The sequence below is a fragment of the Ylistrum balloti genome, unplaced genomic scaffold, assembly GCF_031769215.1.
Source record: "Ylistrum balloti isolate Yb309-2 unplaced genomic scaffold, AGI_CSIRO_Ybal_v1 Utg371032, whole genome shotgun sequence".
Classification (NCBI taxonomy): domain Eukaryota; kingdom Metazoa; phylum Mollusca; class Bivalvia; order Pectinida; family Pectinidae; genus Ylistrum; species Ylistrum balloti.
In genome coordinates this window covers 119,478-132,351 of record NW_026782573.1, presented here as the reverse complement: position 1 = coordinate 132,351, position 12,874 = coordinate 119,478, and the positions used below count along the sequence as shown (strand labels likewise).

At 35.6% G+C, this 12,874-nt stretch overlaps 2 protein-coding genes across 2 annotated transcripts; both read right to left on the bottom strand.

Annotated features, from left to right (window-relative positions):
- Positions 1-2,012: 2,012 nt before the first annotated feature.
- Positions 2,013-3,954, bottom strand: LOC132560219 (uncharacterized). The gene is made up of 4 exons (XM_060224879.1): positions 3,872-3,954; positions 3,656-3,752; positions 3,357-3,486; positions 2,013-2,305 (listed from the first exon to the last, which is right to left on the bottom strand). The coding sequence occupies exons 1-4, from the start codon at positions 3,952-3,954 to the stop codon at positions 2,013-2,015; spliced, it is 603 nt and encodes a 200-aa protein (XP_060080862.1).
- Positions 3,955-7,224: 3,270 nt separating this feature from the next.
- On the bottom strand, positions 7,225-10,865 carry LOC132560212 (small ribosomal subunit protein uS15). The gene is made up of 6 exons (XM_060224871.1): positions 10,812-10,865; positions 9,846-9,894; positions 9,510-9,588; positions 8,379-8,548; positions 7,560-7,660; positions 7,225-7,298 (listed from the first exon to the last, which is right to left on the bottom strand). Exons 1-6 carry the CDS (start codon positions 10,832-10,834, stop codon positions 7,265-7,267), a joined length of 456 nt encoding a protein of 151 aa, XP_060080854.1. The 5' UTR covers positions 10,835-10,865; the 3' UTR covers positions 7,225-7,264.
- Between the last annotated feature and the right edge of the window lie 2,009 nt (positions 10,866-12,874).

The following is a 12,874-nucleotide window of genomic DNA, read 5'->3' as shown; positions in this document are numbered from 1 at the left end:
ACTATATGATAATGAGCAAAGCTGAGCAATACGAGAACAGGACTTGATAACACTGTAGTAATAGCGAATATAGGAGTAAGGCTGAGTAGGATAAGGCCGAACTACAGAAGAATAAATATACGTCAAATATAGCATTTTATTAGGCTGAAAAAAAAAAACAAAAACAAAAACAGTCACAAAAAAACACACAATGAATTACGATACTCTAAAAGAAAATCTGGAATGTTGTGATTTTAACTCCAGCTCTAAAATAGCCCTAAGAAATATTAAAAAATTAAAAAAGTCAACGACTGACTAAGATTGATAATGGTACAGTATGTCACTGATGTTTTCGAACCTTTCTTCTTTATATACAGATGGCCATAAGATTATGATTAAAGGGAGGCAACTCGTCTAAAGTTTACGGTTAAATTAAAGCACCATATCGGCTTTCTTAAATCTGTATCGAATTGGCATTTGTTGATTGTCTTTTAAATGGTTTTAGCCACGATTTTTCATTATGAAATATTTCTGTTTGAAATGCTGTGATGGTGTATATAGTCCGCGTTATCCTTGGGGTTGAAATGAATTACTTAATTGAGAGGGTTTTTCATAGTTAATAGAAACGATTTTACATCTTTATTTTTTATTTCATTTATTTTCATTTTTATTTGCTTTATTTTCTTGAAAAAAAGTCTAGATTTTTCTACAGATCTGTATATACATCTATGGATCAACAATCTTTGTACTTTTTATCTATGAATTATTCGGAAATAATTGTAATAAAATATTCCAACATTTTGTTAATGAAAACTAAACATATGATTATTAACTCAAAACAATTTGTTTTTAATATTAAAAGAAAATGCTACGGATTCATAAACATCACAACACTACACTGCCGGCTTGAAATCGGGACAGCATGTATATGCTATATAGTTGAATCCATGTAAATTAGGGTCGTTGACTACAATTCACTCTTAAGAGAGAATGCTGCTCCATGCCTGCGCGTGCCGATTTTCCCCCTAAATTAATCTAATAGTTGCTGTATTTCTTAACGAAGATATTTTTTATTCATTCTTGTCATATGATTTGTGAAAGAACAGATGAACTACACATTCATATAGCGTGCTCCGACCAGGAATTGAACCTGGGTCTCTAGTGTGATAAGCCAAAAAAAGCATGCTTTATACAAGCCAACCCGACCCACTCCTTTTACAGCTGATTCTAAATCTCAACTTGCCAATACGTTTCCTAATATTTCTAATAACTAATGCTTGTTAAGTTTGCAACGCAAATCATGTCAAATTGAATCGGAATCATATCCGATTTTAATCAGATGTGTTCCCGACAGTTATAAAGTTTCCTATCTATTTTATATAGTTTAGCGTGAACAGCAATTAGGCTTAGTGTTCGTGTGGTCCAGACACTAGTTCTTCGGGATGAGCGCGATACCAAGACAAGTTCCAGAAGCATGAACATACAAGTAAGAAAAGACTTTAAGTTGTTCATCAAATTCTTGATAAAAAACATACTTTTCACTATTGAAGAGACTCAAATATATTCAAATAAATGTAGGCGATTACCGTGAAGATATAACTTAAACAAGTAATGGAGATTAGAGATATTTTATTTCTCACATTATCGATATAACCACAATGGACTTATAAAAGCACCGAAATTCAATTCTCATGCCAAACATATCACACAAATCTCTAATGGACAAACACGACAAAACCCCATTTCAAACACGATGTCATGACGTCACTACCGCAATCCCTTCATCAATGACACAAGGAACCTGAAAACAAAACAGGTAGATTTTTATATACTTTTTGTATCAGAAGCAGCAGATAAGATCCGTTATCCTATCGTATGTAATGTTAGTTATCTGATATACCTTGCATAGTGGATATTAAATTGGGTCACAAGCGTGATATACTTTTACTTAAAACTGAAATAGACTAAATGCGTGTAGAAATGTCTGACCAATTCAAGAAGGGACAGATTCTGTCGGAACGGAATATACATACCTAGCGTGGAACTGGGTACCAATAGTTGATTTGACGCTGGATGCACAGTGGAAATAAGGCCATGTGTTTCTCCTTGAATTGATGGCAGAACTTCCTCTCCCAGTATAGATCATCCTGAGGCAGTTCTTTTGTCAACATCACAGACAACTCTAGACCATAGTTAAACAGCAACATGGCATTGGACCTCTCGGCGAAATTAGCTTTGTCCCTCTTACGAGATCCGGAAGGTTTCCATAAATATCTTCTTTTGGCCAGACAGGGAGCAGTCCCACAGTGACGACACAGGGAAGGACCTTTACAAGCAAATATAACCATTTAAAAATATGCCAACATAACTTCAAAATGCAAGGGTTCTCCCCGCGATAAACATCTATAGTTTGATAAAATCGAAGGCTGACTGATACATCTAAGGTATTTCCGGTCGACAAACCTGACAGTTAGACAGTTTCACCCGTAAATGTAATTTGAAAACGAAATAATCATTCTGATCGTACTTTATACGCTCAGCAAAGTGTATTTTGATGTACGCATACATGTAAGTAGTTTCTAGAAAGATGTGATAGAAAACAGATAAATTACAATAGAAAAGTAAATATCTCCTAATATTCATATATCGTATATGATGTCAGTTTCTGAGACATAATTGACAAATCAACACAAAAGGAATGTGTTGCGAGAGCTCAGATGGTTAGAGCGAGTTGTCTGCAAGCTTTACATTCTGTCTTACATAAATTTGTATCGAAAAGTGTTATTCCTTTGTGTGTTGTTAGTACAATCTTCAGTTGAAGATCGGAGTTTTTTTTCCACGAGTATTTGCTCAGGAAGCCGAGAAACGTTCTGGTCAGTACTGACGTGGTCGTGTCCTTCAGGGGCGAGATACTTAACTCTAATTTCTCTTAATGGAACGCGACGGGCCTTCCGCACGATGACCATTAAGGTATTGTCGTAGATATCGGCTGTTTCGGCATCGAGAAGTAAGACGTCTGTAGCATGCCATAATTTTCATTTTTCCTTTTTTCTCGTGAACCAGATCAGATTATCTAACTAATTTTTAAAGGATAAGGACATAATCCGGAATTATTAATTGCCGATTGGCTTACCTCCCTTACCACACCATTATCTCCATACCACCCATTATAAAGCATGTATACAACAGTAGCTATACATGCTATTACACCCAGCGTCAAAATGACCCTGGCCGTTCACTGGGCGATTAATTCAGCAAAGAAGTTGACATACTTCAAATGTATCAATACTAGCAAGTACAAAGGGTATTTATTGTTAACTACTATATCTACTTAAGTGAAGATAAAGAAAGATAAGGTAAGTATTACTTTTACTTACTAGTTTTCCATTCCAGAAATGTGGAAAAGATGATTGAGGATTTCTCTTTGATCGCGTTTCCAACCACATAGCCCAACAAAAGGGGTAGAACCATGAGTAGGACGGATGTGAAAATCCCATTTATATTACGCTGAAATAAAGTTTAGATTGTTTAAAAAACAATTTACTTCAATGCACAAATGGCAAGTGGCATTTATTTCACACGATTATGCCTCATTTCAAGTAACAGCTCAGTTTGTATATCCATATTCGGAGATAAATATACTTATTTATAAATATGATAATGATATAATACTTACCATGATCAGATCGGTTAGCGTTGGGCAGACATTTTCGATTTCTCGTCCGGAAAAATAGGAAAGCAATCTTTTGAGATACCCTGGCTCTGGTTCAACACTAAAAGCACGAGGCAATTAATAAAGGTAAGATAAAATTGTTTGACACATCTAAGAGCACCATTAATTACCATAGCAATGTAACTGATGTCAAAAGTAATTTAATGAAAAACTACTTACCATGTGTACTCCCGATAAACAGCAGGACCTTGGTGCATGGCGCTCAGCATTACCACGAATATCAAAAATAACTTGATATCCATTGTGGTAATACAAGATTTAACACTGAAATTGCATAAGGGAGAGGCTAATCAACTCCGCCATGGTCGATTGCTAGGCAGCATAGTAACAGGAATGTGACGTCACAGATTGACTTTCTTTTTTATTTCTAATGACGTCATGCTTATTGTTTTCGTTATGCAATGATTTCCATACAGGTGATGATGAAAAAACCCACAAAAACCAATGACCCATAGACTGGCAAGGAGTGTGCATTTACTTCCATCCTTGGACTATTTTTTACTTATGTGATAGCACGGTAAATGATTTTAGCGATAAGAAGTCAAAATTGTTGTCAGAGTAGACTATCGTGCTGTATCTTATTCTCCTTGTACTAGGTTTTCAAGAGTTTTTGGGTAAATCTTTCTTATGATCATATTTTGCCATATTTTTTATTGAATTGGGGTTGGATTATGATTATGTTGACATGTTGGTATTTTTGCTGTTCCTTTGATGCGATCCAATATTAGTTCATCGACGTCTGTTCGATATTGTAAACTTGTTCATCGTCGTTTGTTCGATATTATAAACTTGTTCATCGACGTCTGTTCGATATTATAAACTTGTTCATCGACGCCTGTTCGATATTATGAACTTGTTCATTTACGTTTGTTCGATATTATGAACTTGTTCATCGTCGTTTGTTCGATATTATAAACTTGTTCATCGTCGTTTGTTCGATATTATAAACTTGTTCATCGACGTCTGTTCGATATTGTAAACTTGTTCATCGACGTCTGTTCGATATTAAACAGTTGTTATAGATAATTTGAAAAGTCGTTCATCGACGACAAATTCACATTTCAAATTTGTATTCGTCGACGTAAGATCAATATTTATCAAAGGTCATTCATCAGCGCTAAACCGACACTATTTTTTTTTAAAGTCGTTATTTAAAATTGATAAAACGTCAGAATGGTTATAACCTGCTAATATCGTTTGTTATTGCTGGTTAGTATTATCAATTGTTTCAGAATAAGATTCCTTATTGTTCACAGCGAAATATCAATAAATTGATAACGCATTTCTCTTTCAAAATAAAAAAAAATGGGATAAAATAATTTGAAAAGTCGTTCATCGAGGCCAATATTCACATTTCAAATTTGTTTTTGTTTTACGTAAGATCAATATTTATCAAAGGATTCATCAGCGCTAAACAGACACTATTTTTTTTAAAGTCGGTATTAAAAATTGATAAAACGTCAGAATGGTTATAACCTGCAATATCGTTTGTTATTGCTGGTTAGTATTATCAATTGTTTCAAATAACGTCAGTTCACAGCGAAATATCAAAAATTGATAACGTTTCTCTTTCAAAATAAAAAAAAATGGGATAAAATAACTTATTTGACCCAGTCTCTCTGTACCCAGATAATCAGACCCGTACTTTATACAAAATTGAATCTTTTCAACCCAATGATGCCTTACATCAGATACTATCAAAATCTCTTCATTCAGTTTTTAATCTTTCACCCGTTGTATGTTGCCCTGGTCCTCAGTCCGAAGTGGTTCAGACCCAAAGTTTATATAAATCTGAAATTTGAGTACCCTTAAATACATGTAATTGGATTATTGTATGGAAACAAGCATATATATTTGATACAGTAGTTATCGGTAAGTTGTTTTTAATTCGTTTGTAATGTTGACCATACTGGTCATTCCCTCTCTCATCACTGTGGAATGGCTCCAATTCAAACCAAAGTGATCTCGTATGAAGGACAAAGGTAATTTCTCAGAGAAGTTCAATGCCACGATGTTGTCCAGCTATGGTCTAGTGTCTGTGATATTGACCCAAGAACTGCCCCGGGATGACCAGCATCCAGCAGGAAATCAACTATTGATGTCCAGTTCCGCGGCTATTTTTATTTAATGCATCACTCCCCTGGTAAACATTTTCACAAACTCGACAAGCAATTCCTTTACATTTTACTTTATTGGCATCCAGTTTTGGTTAATGGGAAGAAGTCGTTTGAAAGTTTTCAACTTTGACCCCTGTAACTTTGAAAACTGTTAAAGGAAAGTTTCTTTCATAAATTTTAACTTTCTCGCAGGAAGCTATCATACTTCCAGGTATTAGAAACTCGTTTAAAAGTTTTAACAAATTTTACCCGTGGACTTTGGTTTATTTCACCCCAGGAACCTAGCAGCTAAATACAATGATCCTTGATAAAATTTTACCTGTGACCTTTGTTTTATTTCACCCAAGGAACCCAGCCAAATACCAAGACTCTAGACCCACTGCTTAATTAGAAAGGTTTTAACACAGTTGGCATCGGTGACATGAGTACGGGTCAAGGTCATCCTTTTTTCCGAAGTTAATTTTCTTCATCCCATGATCCTTTCAGTTGGTGTCGCGATTTTCGTCGGTTATTTAGTCATTTGATTTTTTAAAAATAAATTTGACCCTTAAATATAGGTCAGTCATTTTCGGGAACTTTTATGGCTTTATTCATTCCAGATAAGCAATTACGTGTACTTTGATTAATGAGACGTCATTTGACGGGAAAGATTGTAGATGTACTATGTACCATTAGGATCATGCGAGTGCACCATTCAGATGTTACTTCGTTCAGAAAATTCAGAAGATAAAGTGATGTTGATCACATGGTACTTCCTTTCAATTTTAGTCAGCTATCAAGTGGTTCTTTTGAACAAATGCACCCATTTTTTTCTTTTAAGTCAGTCATATAGCATGTATATTTCAATAAATTGTTCCATTTTAATTAAGGCAATATCGTATTTCTTATTTTGAATAGTGTCAATTAGTTTGAAAGAAACTCTAAGTAGTTTGTTTCATCCGTTTTGATTGATCACTCAGTGCTCCATGATCAGTTTTAACTTCATTGAGTGTTTAGTCATTCATACAACCATACTCTTGACACTATGTTGTACTTCGGTCACAATCTGTGGAGATATAATTGCAAGTCTTAACCATACCCACAAACCATTAAGAATTACTTAATTGTGCTTATTAGTATTTTGTGTTCTGTTCCAGCTTGTGTAATTTGAAAAGCACAAGAGATGAAATCCATGTTATCTTAAACCCTGGTTGTTTGTACCGATTACTAACGTATCACTTCAAGACTAAATGATATCCAAGGTGTCTGTGGTAATCATTCTTCCTAAAACACCAATTTGAAAATTATGTCAAAATCTGTTAGCAAAGGAGCAGTAAAATCAAATGTGTCTGAATCAAGAAATACCATTGGAGCTTGGGTAAAGAAATTCTTGAAATAAAGAAAGACAAACTTAAATTCCCATCTGGCATCACATTTATTACTGTAAAATAGGTCTTTACTGCACCAAGGCTGCGGCAGTTGCAGATTCGCTGCAATGAGAAACAAAAACATATTAGTTAAGTTTGTAGCTTCAAATATTATCTAAACAACAGAGAAGGAAAAGTGACAGTAAATAAACAAATCTCTTGCCTAGGAACAGTTTCCAAACATTAACAAGGCACAAAACTACTACTTCAAGGTGGGAGAAAAAGCTTAAATATTCATACTGATCAATTTCATTGTTAAGATAGAAGAAACATTATAATGGCTTTCATGATCTTATTACCGACATGAATTAAGCTTCTACTTACTATTTCCAGTTGGGTGCTAAAACCCTCTTCCTCTTGTAGTATCTCGCCAGACGGTGAATTCTGCTTTCCACCAGAATAAGACGGAATTTAGCATCCCTGTCCTGAAACCAAAACAGAAATAATTCAGACATTCATTTCTCAGTATTTACCCTCACAAAAATTTTATTTCACATTCAATTTCAACCACCATTGGATTCCAAATCCACTGCTTGATACCCTCAGATGGCCCACTGCACAAAACTTCAGCACCAGTTGCCATGGCAACTTATGTTTACAACATGGACACCACACGTGTTATGTTGTAAATAGCATAGGCAGATCATCACTGGTAACATACAACTAACTCTGTCTAAAGTAAGTACTGTCTTTCAAGATTGTGTATTTAAACATAAACTATTTATTTTTTTTTTGAAAACAAGTATCCTTACTTTTGCTAACATCTTATGAAAGTTGAATAAAAAATTATTTCATTAGTAATGCATGGAAATGTTTTTACAAATTAGTCAAAGTCAATTAAGATGAATATCCCTCTTCATTAAATTAAATGATGGAAAAATATCTGTTTCTGATAACCCTATGATACAAAGTGCATAAAATCAGGTGCTTTACCATCAAGGTTCTACCAATGATCGATGAACAAATTAGCTTAATGTATCAAAATATTTGTCCGGTCCAAAATTTCATTGAGTCCTAGTACAGAAATTTGGTATGGATGTTTTTTATTGCATAACCTATGTGTTGTTGATAGCTTCTCAATCCTTTTTTGAAACACTTTTGATTTCTAATTGATAATTGCAAATTTGGTGAGGGAAGCATTACCTTCCTGTTGCGTTCCATGTGTTTACGGATGTTCACAGCCTTCTTGATGAGGTGGTAGAGATCCTCTGGGATATCAGCGGCCAGACCCTTGGCCTTCAGGATACGTAGGATCTTGTTTCCTGTTACAAATCTGACTTGTGCAACTCCATGGGAGTCCCTCAGAATGACGCCTACAAAACAGGTAGTAAATCAATAGTCTACCATCTCGCACCAGGAACCAATTTGGGTTATTTATGAGATTTTCATTTCAATTTTGGTCAGGAATCACTCTGGGCCAATTTTTTTTCGGGATTTTAATGCATACATTTCCTGAAAATTTCATAGAAATACTCTGATGTACTGTATTGTAGGAACTATATAATCCACTTTCTGACCCAAAATTATCTCTGCAAATTAATGAAGAAAACATCTGTTCAAACCAAATTGATCACTTCAAGGAAGCCTGACAAAATAAGCTTTTCCTACACTGATTGACAAAACAAAATTCCTGACCTTTTCCCCACAAAAACTTATTTTTTCAAAAGATATTTATATCTTTACAAGATATTCCAAAACTGAATTAACAAGAGTAGGGTTCTTAAAGTATTTCCTTGACCAACTCACCACAAAAAGGAAGATTTAGATCATTCCTTGACAAATATGACAAGAGAAGGGATATGTTGGTTTTATGTTTCAAAACATCATTGATAATACAGGAGTTACAATCACTTTTGCTTTATGCACCCCTGGAATATTTCCTCGTAAAATTGAAGGGACAACTAAGTAATTTGATAGGTCTAAAACAGGCTGCTGAGAAAAATCGACCAATCTCAGGCATTTATGTTCATTTGAAGATTGCATAGGAGCGACACCCAACTTCAAAGTCAGTACAATATACTGTTGTTCAACCTCCAAATTTATTTGATGTATATCAAAATCAAACGAGTCATCTTATCTTATTCACAAGATGTCATACACGAATCCGATTTTGCAATGACATGTTCCAGGGATGTAAGAGAACAATAGTGAGTATAACCCATGGAGTATTGACAATTGGTATACAATAGACATTATATGATTGACTTCATAAATAAAGGAAGAAGCTTGTCAACAAGCATCATTGAAAAAAATAATGTCCAACTAAATACAAACCAATCTGAGATGGGGTGAGCCCCTTCTTTGCCAGTTTAAATATTTGTTCCTGCACATCATCTGATGTCAGTTTCAGCCACTGAAAATTCAAACAAAAGTACTGTATCATCATTGTTGATATAACACCACAATCAAAAGCATCCTTTACACTAGCTACTGGTTGATGGCCCTAATGACTTTTAGGTGTTGACAGGCTGTTAAGATTGTAATAGAATAGTTTACAGCAGTTGCTAATTTACATAAATATTTCATAATGGAAAAATATTTTTCTGTCATCATGACACCTCCGATTGGAGTTAAGAAAAGCATTGAGAAGGTTTCATGAAAATCACTTACTGTAGGGACTGATCTTCTGTAGGGAAGAGCTGACTGGGAAATACCCTTTCTGAAAAACAAAAGAATGAAATAATCAAATTGTTGTTCTGTCGGTTAATATCCCCAATTTATTAAACTGAATTAACTGCTAATAAATTGATGGTACACCATGTTTTCACATATCATAATATTACCATTAGAGCAGGTTAAATTGTCTGACAATCAAAAATTTCATTTTGCCAAATATCCCCAAGATAACCTGAAACAACTGGCAGTACTTCTTTTCCGACAAAGTTATAATGTCATTAATGATAAGTTAACCAATCAGTTTTCTTCAGTGACGTCTTTGCATTCCAATATAATCTATCTTTTAGTGCAGCTTGAGGTGGTTCAACGGTTGAACAAATTACAAATTGAAATAATTAAACTACATTATCAATGAAATTAAAATTAAGACTTCACATTGTGTCATATATCTTGTTGCCAAACATGCATTTTATTTGCACCGTCTTTTTATGCTGCGAACAATCACGGTGTATACTTTCAATATTATACAAACGAGATGGACATTCAGCTTATTAAATACCAACCACTGATGCGGCAAAATCACCATCTATATACCCCCCCCCTTCTCCCCAAGAGAAAATAAAAAGAACTTCATGAAATCAAGATATTCGCAACATCATTACGTCTATAATCTCACTATTACTGTCATTTATAGAGAATAACTATTACAGAGTGGTAAAGATTGACAAAACAGTCATTTTAGTACAGCAGTGTCTAACCATGGCGAAATTTTTTAGAATTAGAATCAAGTCACCCACGTGGGACGAGACTAAATTTTATGAAGAGCTGTGGATCAAAACATGTTATATACAGGGTATAATGTGGTGACATTGCTTAGTACATGGTTTTACCTATCAAGCGAACTTAATTTTATTAATGATTTTAAGACGGGAAAGTGTTTATTTTCTGTTTGAGGCATACCCGGGATTGTGCATACGACCCATGATGGCAGCGTGAGGAGAAAGGCCCGGATGACGGAAGTGCCGACTGAAGCGACCTCCTTTAAAGGGAAGTAACTGTATAGTTAAAGATTGTCCACACGTGAAAAGCAAAAACAAGTGAAATGTTGAAGCGCCAAACATTGAATTAAACTGCATTACAAACTGTTTCGTCATTCTAGGGCAAGTCAATGATGCTTAGGACCAAAATTCAAAGATCGTAGGCGCCTGAGGAAAGTCCAAAATGGTCGAAAGAAATTAAAAATCTAGTTGGAGAGGTGCGCCAGTCTGGAAATATTGTATGTGCAGGTATCCCTTGCAGAAAATTGGAAAAATCTTGGTTAAGGTATCTTAGAATACTGAACGAAGTCATGTTAATCGAAATCTCTTTGGCTCATGTATCTTTAACTCAATAATTGCAAATGGCAAAGTTCATGAAAGTAAAAAACTGCGGAAAACATAAATTATATGTGCTTTGTGAAATGACAAGACAGAATGATCAAACTAGCATGATAATTTTAATTTGAGGGAATTCGAAGTAGCAAATATATTTCATTCTTAATCAAATAAAAGAATCCATAGTACAAAATTGAGAATACGTGATTTTAAATAAAATTAGTCGGGAAGTTTTACGTCCACGATTTTCATTAAAAATACAATTTTGAATGTGAACTGATATCGCTCAAGTTCAATATCCCATAAATGCGATGATTAGTGACTTTTGGTAAAAATAGATTTTTGAAGTTAGCGATTTCCTTTATCCATCAGGGCTATAATTAAATATGTGATTTGTGAATTTTCTTAACGCTATAGAAACTCGTATATACCGTGCACGACCACCACCTCGACCTTGCGAAAGTATGAGGACCGGACACTGTAGGTTGAAGCGCCTTAAAACTAGCTCAGGTTAAAAAAATCAGATTTGCTCCTAAATTATTTTTGTCTTACTGTTCATATGGCACATGGATCCCATCGATGTTCTGAGACTAATGCTGTATTAGAATGTTCAAATACTTCGATACATTTTCCGGTAGCAATGTCACGTATAATCTGACGTTTTAAGATCAAATAACTGTTTGGATCAATTCTCGTCTTTAAAAAGTGAAGTCTCGCATAAATAAGTTGTTTGACTGTTTGGGGACCGGAAACTCTTTCTGTTCCGATCTTTGGGGTCTGCAGGGTTCTCTTAAGTTCTGTTAGGCATCTTTCTGTAATTTGGAGTCTGAGAGCTGTCCCTTCCGTTTTTTTTTTTTTTTTTTGGGGGGGGGGGGTATAGGGAGCTTCCCCACCGAAATTTTTAGTATTGGCAACAAACACACGACCTCCTCCCCCCTCCCCCCATCCCTGCATTTTGAAGTATTAAGAGATTTCCCTCCCTTTTCTGGTATCATGAGCTTCTAACTCCCGTTCCGTCCGGGAGAACCTTCCCCGTCCTGTTTGAGGTATTAAGAGTTTCTATCTGTATTTTTGTATATTGGGAGGTTCCTCTTCCCGTTTGGGGTCTTGCATGAAGCTTCTCCATCCCTTCTGAGATAATGAGAGTTTCTTCCTCACGTTTGGGGCACTGGAAACTTCTCCCTTCCGTGACTAGGGGACTGGGAGCTGCCTAAGATACCACCAGAACATGTGTGTCTGGAGTCCCTTGGGGAGTATCCCCACCCGCTGTTTGTTTGGGAGCTTCTCCCTTCCGTTGCATTGGCTATCTCGGGAGGTGGTGCTTTCTACCGCTGTCTGGGCTCTGGAAACTCTTTCTATTCCGATTTTTGGGAGTCTACATGGTTCTCTAAACATCAGTTTGGGATATTGGAGTTTCTCCTTTCCTCCTTTCTGGGAGCTGCCCCTCTCGATTGGGGCATTGGGGACTTCCCCTGTGGGACGTTGTGATTTTCACTTCTTCTGTTTAGGGCATTCAGAGCTTTCCCATACGGAAGGGGTATTAGGAGCTTCTCCAACCCGTATGGGATATTAGGAGCTTCCCTGTCCTATCTGGGGCATTGGAAGCTTCTCAATCAAATATGGGATATTAGGAGCCTCTCCATCCCATTT

Bases quoted from the DNA above. Each gene is read 5' to 3' on its own strand.
- LOC132560219 (XM_060224879.1), bottom strand. From the start codon at position 3,954: ATGGATATCAAGTTATTTTTGATATTCGTGGTAATGCTGAGCGCCATG. The intron at 3,753-3,871 runs GTAAGTAGTTTT...TCGTGCTTTTAG, and splicing joins GTTTATCGGGAGTACACATG to TGTTGAACCAGAGCCAGGGT. The intron at 2,306-3,356 runs GTAAGTAAAAGT...TTGCTTGTAAAG, and splicing joins ATTTCTGGAATGGAAAACTA to GTCCTTCCCTGTGTCGTCAC.
- LOC132560212 (XM_060224871.1), bottom strand. From the start codon at position 10,834: ATGGGTCGTATGCACAATCCCGG. The intron at 8,549-9,509 runs GTTTGTATTTAG...CCTGTTTTGTAG, and splicing joins GCTCACCCCATCTCAGATTG to GCGTCATTCTGAGGGACTCC. The intron at 7,661-8,378 runs GTAATGCTTCCC...TTTTGGTTTCAG, and splicing joins ACATGGAACGCAACAGGAAG to GACAGGGATGCTAAATTCCG.